Source organism: Stenella coeruleoalba (assembly GCF_951394435.1).
Source record: "Stenella coeruleoalba genome assembly, chromosome: 19".
In the NCBI taxonomy this organism is placed as follows: domain Eukaryota; kingdom Metazoa; phylum Chordata; class Mammalia; order Artiodactyla; family Delphinidae; genus Stenella; species Stenella coeruleoalba.
Window position 1 is genome coordinate 12,921,122 of NC_137165.1, and position 12,093 is coordinate 12,933,214.

The 12,093-nt window shown below is 38.7% G+C and overlaps 1 protein-coding gene across 3 annotated transcripts in view; it reads left to right on the forward strand.

The window, feature by feature from the left end:
* METTL16 (methyltransferase 16, RNA N6-adenosine) overlaps positions 1–12,093 on the forward strand; it is a 63,376-nt gene that overhangs the window by 12,921 nt on the left and 38,362 nt on the right. For all 3 annotated transcript variants that reach the window (XM_079905360.1, XM_079905362.1, XM_079905361.1), the window contains exons 3-4: positions 5,365–5,564; positions 10,303–10,443. In XM_079905360.1, coding sequence (XP_079761486.1) covers positions 5,365–5,564; positions 10,303–10,443 — 341 coding nt within the window. The remainder of the gene's footprint in view (positions 1–5,364; positions 5,565–10,302; positions 10,444–12,093) is intronic.

A 12,093-nucleotide genomic window follows, 5' to 3' on the forward strand; every position in this document is an offset into this window, starting at 1 on the left:
GGAAATATGCTGGTTTGGTCTCCAACAGAATTGGCCCCCTTTCATGGAAAACAAGTACTCTGGAACCAAGGATCTGTTTTCCTTTTTTGAAAAAGGAAGTGTTTTTTTTTTTTATTATTCTACAAACATTTATAGAGCCCTTAATGGGAAAATTATAGAAATATATCCTTCCTACCTACATTTATAATGGGAATGTTGCATACGTAAAAGAAAAAAGGTCACGGTTCTTCCACCCCAGAGATCAAATTACTTGTGTTCCTCTCTAAGCCCTGTCCTTATGCATATATAGTAATTTTTGTGGTTGTAATTTTGCTATAGGTACAATCAAAGGACTTTTTTTTACCCACACTTGACATAAGCATTTTCCATATAGTTATAAAACACTTATTGTTGTTATGAAGGTATTATGTAACATGTGTTCAGATAATACAAAAATATGAGAATTTCCACATCCAGAGGTGGTTCTGACCCTTCCAGATTGTTTTCTCTGCATGTTCACATATAGGGTCTTTTTTGTCTTGTTTTTATTTTTACAAGAATGTGATCATAATGTACATATATGCTTTTACCCAAACTTGTGGGAGTTTTTTGTTGTTGTTGCTGTTAATTTATCAAGGAACCCTCTTCATACAAGACTGTGTGCATCAGCCCAGTCTTACTCCTTTTCATGACTGCAGAGTATTCTCTTGTGTGGCTGTGGTATAGCTTATTCAGTCAACTCCCTAATGACTACTTTTAGATTGTTCCTAAATTTTCTGTAATGCAAAACTTAAATATATTTAACTGTTTCCCATACTCTTGGACTTCTTTTTTTTTTTTTTTTTGAGTTTCACTGAATTTAGGGCAAGTCACTGGGCTTAGCTAGAAAAACTGGAGTACTCTTAACTGTAATTGGAAAGAGCAAAGAAGTGTTTGGATGACTAAGTTTTTCTTCCCTGTCATTTGCTCTTTAGCTAGCATAGCAATCCACATTTAAGAGACCAACTTGATTGATCAAGGTAGTTTCTTACTATTTTGCATGTAGGATTTTGGGTTCTTTGGCTAATATAGGGCTAACAGTAATGGTCATTTACAACTGTTCCAGGATCTTTATTTTTATATGATACTACTATCTCATTGCTTATTTGACCATAGGTGTGATAAAGTTAAAAAACAAAAAATTCTTAAACTCAGTTGTGGGTAGGTATGAGTTGGTGGAAAACACAAAACACCATAGGTTTGGCTTTTGGTTCTGTTTGACAACCTATTATTATTATTAATTAGTAGTAGTAGTAGTAGTAGTAGTAGTAGTATGATACTCGAATTCAATTAAATTCTCCATCTGTACTTTGGATCCCATACCCTCCCCCATCTCAAGAACCTTACATAGTCCAGTATTCCTTTAGTTAAATATTTAATGTCTGTCAACTAGTTTCTTCTTTTTGACTTATTAAAAAATTTAGATACAACTCATATATCATAAAATCACCATTTTAAAGTGTACAATTCAGTTGTTCTTAGTATGTTCACAAGGTTGTGCAAGTATCACCACTATCTAATTCCAGAACATTTTCATCACCCCAAAAGAAACCCTATACCCATTAAGCAGTCACTCCCCCCTGCTGTGTCTCATCAACCCCTGGAAACCACTCATCCGCTTTCTGTCTCTACAGCTTTGCATGTTTTGGATATTTCATGTAAATTGAATCATAATATGTGGCCTTTGTGACTTTCCATTGACTTTTAAACGTGTTTAAATCTTCCATTAAAAAATTAGTAAAGAAACCTCTCCGTCAACCCTACCACTTCTGCCCTATCTCTCCCTTGCATAACTCAGCTTCTTGAAGAATTATCTGTTCTTACTGTCTCCATTTTTTCATACCATACTTAATCTTTAGCACATTCCAGGGTGGATTCTGAATTCTACCACTACGAAAGCAGCTCCTGAAAAGGTCTCCGTGGTCTCACATCACTAAATCCAGTTTCAATTTCCAGTTGACTCCTGAGAAGCACTGGGGTAACTGACACTCTTACCCTTCATGGACACCCTCTTCCCTTGGGCTCCTTGGCACCACATCACACTCTCCTGGTTTTCCTTCTTCCACCCTGTCTCCAGGTGTAGCTTCCTCTGTAATGATTGTAAGTACAACCATTAAAGGATTCTTTGAGGCTTAGTGTTAAGTTGTCTTTTCCTCTCACTTTGTGTTTTCTCCTTAGACACACTCTCATCTGTGCCAGGCCCTCATTTGTTTGTTTGCAAATCACTTATACATTTTTTCCAGATTTCCAAATCTCTTTTTCCAGATTTTCTGGGCTCTATACGTAGAGATCATACTTACTCAATATCTCTACTTGGATATCTCAAATACAGCTCAAATTTATGATATTTCTCCTCAAAAATGGTTCTCTGCCTGAGTTCCCAATTTCAGTGAATGGCACTGTCTATCTTGTTGAACAAGCCAGAGCCCTAGGAGATGTCTGTAAACGCATCCTCCTTCACCTCACATATCAGTCCATCAACGGATCTTGTCAATTTTCCCTCCTAAATGTCTCTAAATTCCTTTCACTTTTCCCTGTCTTTGCCACTGCCACCTTTGTCCAGCTTCTTAACTCAGATGACAGCAGTAGCTTTCTCATTGGTGTCTCTGCTTCCACTTGGTCCATCCTTATTCCATACCAGACATAAATCCTTAACATAGATTATAATTATCCTGGTGTGATACTTTCACTTTCAGAAGTGTCCCGAATTAATTGATAAAATTATATGGTTACCCTAATTATAAGGTCCTATATAATCTGGCCTCTATCTTCCTCTCCAGCCTCATTTTAAACCATGCATGCTTACATTGCTATCTGCATTTTAGACACAGTTGTTAGAAACAGCTGTTTCTCAGTATGCCCCATGAAGTCTCCTGCCTCAGGGTCTTTGTACTTGCTCTTCTCTTTACCTAGGACCCTAGAATACCATGTTCCCTTCCCCCTGTTCTTTGTTAGTTTTTATTTCAGTCCTCAGGGAAGCCTTCTCTGACCTTCCTAAGGCAGTTCCACTTATTATGTAGGTTTCCTAGCACCTCGTATCTATCTTTTATAGCATTCATCACAGTGACAATTTTACATATATTCGAATGATTCTTAAATTAATACCTACCCCCTACCAGACTGTCAGCTTCATGAAGGGAGAGATTATGTCTGTATTTGCTTTTACTACAATATCTCCAGCATTTTGCACAATGCCTGGCATGTAGCTGACATGTAATACCTGTTGAATGAGTAAAGGAATGAACGCCAGCAATCACAACCTCTTAAAAATTCTAACCTATTCCATATAACTCAGTTGAGCAAAGTAGTGCCCAAAGAGAGTGAAACACTTTTATACTTCTTTAGAAGTGTGGAGTAGCCAAGTACCCCAACTTTCTTTATAATTCTGTTATTTACGATAGCGGTTGCCACCTGTCGGCCTGTGAATTATATAGGGCTTGCAGTTATTTATTGTCCACATATATTTTAAGAATCATAGAAATTTCATATAAAAATATGGGTTGCTGGTTTCATTTGGAAATTTTAGAGATCTAGCAGAACTGGGCCAGCAAACCCACTTGACATTAATTACCTAGAACTGAGTAGTGACCATCCCCTTTGAAATGGTCACTTGTGTCATCTGGCATAGTGCTACCGGAAGTGTGGCCATTGGTCTGCCCGCTCGGCCACAAACCATTTATTACTGTCCACAGAGGCGAGGACCTTGTGCCACACGTTTAGTTCAGCAGACATGTCTTTGGTTATGACTCTCAGTGTGTTGATTTACGTTCTGGCACAAGTTCTGTATCTTGTCAGGGACTGGCATTTTGAGTAGTATGTTGTAAATATTTGAGTTTGCAATTCCTGAATTTCACAATTTTATTCAAAATGTCAGTGCAAAATAACATTCAGAAATTTTAGGTTAACAAAGCTGTAAATAGGTACTGCTCTTAGATGATACTGCTCATCGTTTATTTTATAAGGTATCTACGTTATTAAGTTTCTTTGATAGAAAAATTCTGAAATTTCACATTTCAGGTTTTAAGGCTTTGAACATAGACATCAGAATTGATTATATTCCTTTTGTGCGTCTAGCAATGAAGCTTAGTAATAGATTGGGCTACCGCTATAGAATAAAGAATGTGAACTTGTTTGAACGCTTTAGTGTGGTACTCAGATGTGAATTTCTTTCCATGTGTAAAAATTGACTATCGGGCTTCCCTGGTGGCGCAGTGGTTGAGAGTCCGCCTGCCGATGCAGGGGACACGGGTTCGTGCCCCGGTCTGGGAAGATCCCACGTGCCGTGGAGCAGCTGGGCCCATGAGCCATGGCCGCTGAGCCTGTGCGTCCGGAGCCTGTGCTCCGCAACGGGAGAGGCCACAGCAGGCCTGCGTACCGAAAAAAAAAAAAAAAAAAAATGAAGTACTGACACATGCTACACCATGGATGAACCTCACGAATATTATGCTAAGTGAAAGAATCCAGATGCAGAGATCACATATTACATGATTCATTTGTATGAGATGTTCACAAAAGGCAAATCTATGGAGACAGAAAGTACATTAGTGGTTGCCTAGAGCTGAGGGTGGAAATGAGGAATGACTTGCAGATGGGCATGAGGTTTCTTTTTGGGGGTGATAGAAGTGTTCTAAAATTGGATTGTGGTGATGGTTGCACAACTCTGGGAATATACGAAAAACTATTGTGTACTTACAGGTGAATTTATAGTATGTAAATTATTCCTCAGGAAACCTGCTAAAAATAGTCACATTTAAAAATTTGGCGCTTGTAGTATTTGTTATATTTAAGTATGTTAACCTGTTTTCATTATTAAACATTTTATACTGCTTCCTTTCCACTTTTAAGTATGATTTTCAAAGAATGCTACCATCAAATCATGTTATTTGATAATAGTAAAAATAACCAGCACTTGTAAAACAGTTACTATGTAGTAGGCATTATGCTAGTACTTTTCACAGATGATCTCACAGCAACTCTACATATAGGTATTATTATCCCCATTTTACAGCTGAGGAAACGGTCTCATAGAGGCTAAATAACTTGTCCAAAGTCACATAACTAAGTAAGGAGACAATTAGGCAGGAATTGGAACAGAGGTACTCTTGTCCTCTGTGCTTCATGTATGAAGATGCAGTATTTTTGGTGGAAATTTATGCTGTCTTTCACATACTGTGACTGTTAAACGCCCATATGTGTATGCCACTGCACTGAATGTGCTACGTAACTATTTATATGTGTGATCTCTTGAGAAACAGGTGGGTGTTTGGTCCTACCTGGTTGCATTAAAGCTTGTAGAGCGCAGTGAGTCTTACTAATCAGTTTTACTTCTTTTTCTCCACCCCTCAGTCTTAATTTTAAAGACCCTGAAGCAGTCAGAGCTCTGACTTGTACTCTCCTAAGAGAAGATTTTGGACTTTCTATTGATATTCCGCTGGAGAGACTAATTCCCACAGTTCCCTTGAGACTCAACTATATTCATTGGGTAGAAGATCTGATCGGTCATCAGGACTCTGACAAAAGTACTCTCCGAAGAGGAATTGACATAGGTACATGGTTTTCAATTATGTTTTGGCTAAATATAAGTTTTATAAATTTTGCGAGGTCTTTGCAAATTCTTTGAAAACTTCTGGGTATTTGTTGTGTGAAGGAAGCTGGCTACAGATATCACTGTTCTTATTTGGGATACCTAGGCTTTTCTGCTGTCACTTTCTCTTGAGAAGAGAAGGGATTGTCAGCACCAGATGGAGCAAGGGGGTAAGAGAAGTGCAGAATGAAAGTGAGGCCCTTGTTTTCTTAGCTTTTCAGATTACCACGTTGATGTCTGTGTCAGTTGGGCATTATTTTTACTCTGAATTATTTGGTGTTAGTACAGTAATCCCTATATTGGGATTTTGTGGTGATGGTCACTTAATAAAAGATCATGTGGGACTGAATACTTTTAGGAATCTCTTAGGTGATTATTTATAGCGAGTATTTAATCCAAAATTAAAGAGAAGAAAAAAGACGTCGAGTTAAAAGAAGATGTTCTCTTAATTGTAATCTTCTGCAATGGGGAGGACTGTCCTGTTTGATTCATTTGGGAATGTAAGTAGAGAAGCAGAAGGAAATGAAGCCATGGTATGTTTTGCGATTATAAATGCATTATATGTTTTGTTATAGCCAGTATTTTCATTTGATAGGGTTTGAAATTTGTTAATCTTTTGGCCTTTACTAATCCTTTATAGAAAGTGTGAAGAATTGAGTTAAAAACTGTGGACCCTATTTCTAAACATAGTTAATAGGAAACACAGTTTCTAGATAGTAGTAAATGTTCAGCATTTGTGTGTGTTTTCAGTGCTCATCGTACATGAGCTTTGCAGCAGCATTTATTGACCCCCTCCTTTCTCCTTTATGCACTCTCCTCCATTTTCTTCCATGACACCAGACTCCTCTGGTTTTCTGTTTTCCTTTCTAGTCACTCTTCTCCCCTTTTCAGGCTTACTTTCTTGTATTAAATGTTGAGAATCCCTAAAGCTCAGTCTTTAACCCTTTTCTTATTCATCACTCTACCTCTAGGCAATTTCATCCATACCTATGACTTTATTTTCTGCTTCCATGCAGATAACCTACAAACTGTTTATTCCTCCAACGCAGATTACTTTTCTTGAACTCTAGTCCCAAATATATGAGAAACTTGGATATCTCAAAAACTTCTCAGACTTTGTGACATCCAAGACCAAACTCATATTCTTTCTTCCTAATCTTGTCGTCCTTGATATTGACTTCTCTCCATTCTCACTGACAATGTCTATCACCGTTTCCTGTTTTTCTCTCTTAAATATTTCTTAAATTGTCTATTTTTCTCCTTCTCAGCTGCCACCATCCCAGTCCAAGTCACCATCATTTCTCCCTGTCTACAGAATAGCTTCTCAACTATTCTGTTCTTGTCCACTCTGTTGCCCCTCCATTCCATTCTCCAGAAAGTATGTATAAACCATATCTGAGCACATCTTTACCACTTTAATGGCTTCCTATTGCTTCTGTGATAAACACCTGAAACCTTTATTAGGCCTATTAGAATTTTCATTGTCTGATTCCTGCCCTCTAGGTCTCTCTCTAGGTCTCTCTAAGCCTCATAGATTTCTCTTTTTTAATAAATTTATTTATTTTAATTATTTATTTTTGGCTGCATTGGGTCTTCATTGCTGCGCGTGGGCTTTCTCTAGTTGCGGCAAGCAGGGGCTACTCTTTGTTGTGGTGCATGGGCTTCTCATTGTGGTGGCTTCTCTTGTTGCAGAACATGGGCTCTAGGTGCGTGGACTTTAGTAGTTGTGGCACGCAGTCTCAATAGTTGTGGCGCACGGGCTCTAGAGCTCAGGTTCAGTAGTTGTGGCTCACGGGCCTAGTTGCTCTGCAGCATGTGGGATCCTCCCAGACCAAGGCGCGAACCTGTGTCCCCTGCATTGGCAGGCAGACTCTCAACCACTGTGCCACCAGGGAAGTCCCCGCAGGCGGATTCTTAACCACTACGCCACCAGGGAAGTCCCTCTAAGCCTCATCTTATATTCTTCTCTTTTATGTTTTTGGCACTTGTTCTAATAAGATGTCATGATTCCAGGCCTTTGTACATGTTGTTCCTTCTGCCTGGAACTTCCCACCTTCACCTCATTAATTCTTATTTGTACTGTAGTTGTCAACTCAAGCCTTATTTTCTCAAGAAAACCTTCTCTGACCTTCCAGCATAAGATAGGTTCCTTGAATATGAGCTTTAGAAAACCATGTTTTTTCCTTCATGGCATTTTTTTTAGTTTTAAACTACACATTCACTTGTCTGATTGATTAATGTCTTTCTCTGCCACTAGATTACAAAGTACAGAGCCTATTACTTTTTTGCTTACTATAATATCCAAAAGCCTAGCAAAGTTTCTGGCACACAGTAGGTGTTCAGTAAATGATTTGTTGAATGTCGATGTATAAATACATCATTCTTTCAACATTCAAAATTCTGAACATCCAATATGAACTAAGCACTATGTAAAAATAATGGGGTTTAACAAAAGTTTTTTTTCTTTTATGTTCATGGCAGAAGATTGGCTGATGGGTTATAAAAAGCTTTAAAAGCTTGAGAGCCTATTTAGTACTAATTTATTTTAATTGTGCCCCAAACCCTCTAAAATAACACTTGGGGATATAGGAGGTTAATGGATTTTAGCTCTTCACAAGGGGCACTCTTGCTGAAATCACATTCATTCTAATTAGGGTTTTATATAAATTCTTCCCCCAGACTCCATTAGTTTGCTCTAATTCTATGGTTATAAACTTTTCATTTTTATTTATCATTACAAGGATTATTACCCATTTAAAAATGTCATTCATGGGCTTCCCTGGTGGCACAGTGGTTAAGAATCCGCCTGCCAATGCAGGGGACACGGGTTCGAGCCGTGGTCCAGGAAGATCCCACATGCCGTGGAGTAACTAAGCCTGTGCACCACAACTACTGACCCTGTGCTCTAGAGCCCGCGAGCCACAACTACTGAGCCCACGTGCTGCAACTACTGAAGCCCACGTGCCTAGAGCCCGTGCTCCGCAACAAGAGAAGCCACCACAATGAGAAGCCTGCACACCGCAATGAAGAGTAGCCCCTGCTTGCCGCAACTAGAGATGGCCCGCGTGCAGTAACAAAGACCCAACACAGCCAAAAATAAATAAATAAATATTTTTTTAAATGTCATTCACCTTTCAGAGGGGATCAGGATGTTAGAATGCAAGTCTTCTGGTCTTAAGAATTGAGAAACCTGATTTTTTTTGGCGAAGGACAGGTCTTTTACCTGCGTTTATTACCCTCTTGGCACCTGATATTAGGGCAGCTGAGGGAAGGTGTCCTTTTTTCTTTTTCCTTTTAAATGAAATTGAAGTACGAAGAGAGAGGTAGTTGTATGAGAATCAAGGGCCTGGGATCTGGTTTGGATTTTTTTTTCTACAGAGCTGGAAGTGCTACTTAAATTTCCTTAATTTCCTTATTCTGAGTGGCTAGCAGGGGCTAAATAATTGTGAACTCTGAGAGGAGCTTGAGTACCCTTTACCACTCCTTCCTGCACCACCTCCCACATCCCCAAGGAGATGTTTGCCCAGTAGCATCAGGGCCAGGATGCTGTTAGGTGAACATGATAGGGAGTGTAGCAATCACTGTGACTGTCAGAGCTTAAATGTTCTGGCTATCACTTGTTGTCATGTCTTTTACTAGTCTGTTCTGAGTACTTAATGAGGAAGCAGTAAGATGAGACTGGCTTTCCTCTGGGTTAGGAGTATCTCTGGCCTCCAGCTCTTCCTGCCAAATCCTTAGAAGACTAGACTGGCACCATGATGTGGTCAGTGGAAAGTGGGCGTGGAATGGTTAGTATGGGCTGACTACTGTGGGCCTCCAAGAATACCAGCTTTTCTTCTCTTGAGTATGCTCTTGAGGATCTTACTGGCCAAGATCAGTTAAAGGTTGTAAAAGCAATTATTTGTGGTTAGTATATACTCAAACATATACTTGTCCAGTCTATGGTTAGAGGTTCTACATGCAAGTTTAGAACCAAACCCTAGCTGTCAGAGAGATTTTTGCCTGGACCATTTGCCTTTGAATGTCTCCCTTGAAACTATGGTGGGGCAAGCCAATGACTGATGTTTTGGATCTGGATCAAATGTTTTTCCATGTCTCCACATCTAAGAAATGAATCCTCTCTTTAGTTTTTAGGGTTTTTTTGTTTTGTTTAACTTCTGGTTTCCTTCAGGTAACAACTTACAGATAGATATGAGGGGAATTGGGTGGTTTAATATTATAAAAATTTTATACCCTATGTATTTTTTTCTGCTTTTGTAGAATGGGATGTATACATTGATCTATTTTAAGATATTACTGTGGTGTTTTAACAAATAACACTGATTTCTTTCAAGAAAATCAAGTTTGGGAGAGATTTAAAATGAAGACTTTTTATAAAGTAAATTAAATTGCTTTGACAATTTTCAGTTAGTCAGTCACGTATTTCTTGATCACCAGCCAATTATGCAAACTTCATTTTACGTACAGCATACAAAGAAGACAGCAAGGTTTCTACCCTCTAGGAAATTTGAATCTCATTATGAGTTAAGACTAACATACATGAAGCCAGTAGCCACAGTATCTGTGTAATCAGTACCAGCTTGTGGTTTAAGCTGTTAAGGCTATAAGAAATTCTAAGAAGTGAAGAATGGTGTTTTTGCTTGTTGGGCTCACCTTCCTCTCAGGTGTGTGCAATGTGTTTTGAATTCCTACCGTACTAGGTACTGGGGCATCCTGCATCTATCCTTTACTTGGAACAACCTTAAATGGCTGGTATTTCCTTGCAACAGAAGTAGATGACATGTGCTTCAACTATGCAAAGAAGAATGTGGAACAGAATAACTTATCGGATCTTATAAAAGGTTAGCTCTGTAGAATAAATACTCCTTTCAAGCTTTGTTTATTAACCTGTCTTTCTAATTTAACACATCTCATTGTCTTCTGCTTTAATATACAAACTTTGGTAATTTAAAACAATCTGGTACATTGTAATTTGGTTTGCTCCTTTGTTACCAGAATTAACTCAGAAGGAAACAGAGTAAATACAGTCGATCCTCATAATTTGTGAATTCTGTGTTTGTGAATTTGCCTACTTGCTAAAGTGTGCCTACTAGGGGCTATTTTTAGCCTCCACATCAATACTTATGGTACTTTTGTGATCATTCACAGACACGTGCAAAGCAGCAAAAAATTTGAGTCACCCAGCATGCGTGTTCCCAGCTGAAGTTGGACAAGGCAATGCCCTGCTGTCTTGTTTCAGCTCTCATACTGTAAACAAGTGTCCTTTTCATGGTCTGTTTAGTACCACTTTTTCTTTTTTTTTTTTTGCAGTTTTGTGCTTTTATTGGTGATGTTGCTGTTTATAATGTCCCCTAAAACAGTGCTTAAGTACTGCCTAGCGTTCCTAAGTACAAGAAGGCCATGATGTGCCTTACAGAGAAAATACATGTGCCAGATAAGTTTCGTTCAGACATGTTATAGTACTGTCGGCCATGAGTTCAATGTTGATGAATGAGTAAGGATATGTATTGATCGGTTGATGAAAATGTTGGGACCAGAGGCTCAAACTTACCTAATCATGTATTTCTCTTAGGAGCTAGTGGTTCAGTATTCACTAATTCAGCGTTCGTGGTGACTATAGAACACAGCTACCACTAAAGATGAGAATCAATTGTGTATAACGTAACCTAGTCACCAAGATTTTTAAAAGGAAGAAAATCCTGCTTTTGATTAAATTATGCTGTCTTTTTTATTTTAGTACATGGAACTGTGCTACAAATAGTCAAATCTCCTTAATGCTTAGTTAATTTTTACGTCTGTGCTTATTGTATATATATAAAGGGCTGGGTTTTTTGTTTTTGTTTTAGTTTTTTGTCATTAAAGAGACTTTATATCTCTCTTTGGAAGAAATAGGCTTTTCTTACTAGTGTTAAACATATCGCAAGGGGAGATATTAATATATTATTAATGAGTTTTTTAGTTATCCATTCCTGTGTTACAAATTACTCCAAAATCTGGCAGAGACATGGTTATTAAACAATAAACATTTATTAATAATCTCGTGCTTCCTGTGGGTCAGGAGTTTGGGTGTGGCCTAGCTGGGTGGTTCTGGTTCAGAGTCTTTCATGAGGCTGCCCTCTGAAAGCCTGGGGGTAGAGATGTGCTTTCCAGATGGCTCACTTACATTGCTTTTGGCAGCAAGCTTTAGTTCATTGCCATGTGGATCTCTCCTCAGGGCTACTTGAGCATCATTACAGCGTGTCAGCTGGCCTCTCCTAGAGCAAGTAGTTTAAGAGATAAGACAAGGAGGAAGCCGGATTGCTTTTTATGACCTAGCGTCAGAAGTGATACCCTATCACGCTCATCACATTCTCTTCAGTAAAAGCGAGTCATTGAGTGAAGCTACACTCAAGGAGAGGGAAATCGAACTCTACCTCTTGAAGGAACTAGTAGCAAAGAATATGTGGACATATTTGAAAACTACCACAGTCGTAATCGTAGTTAACAGTCTC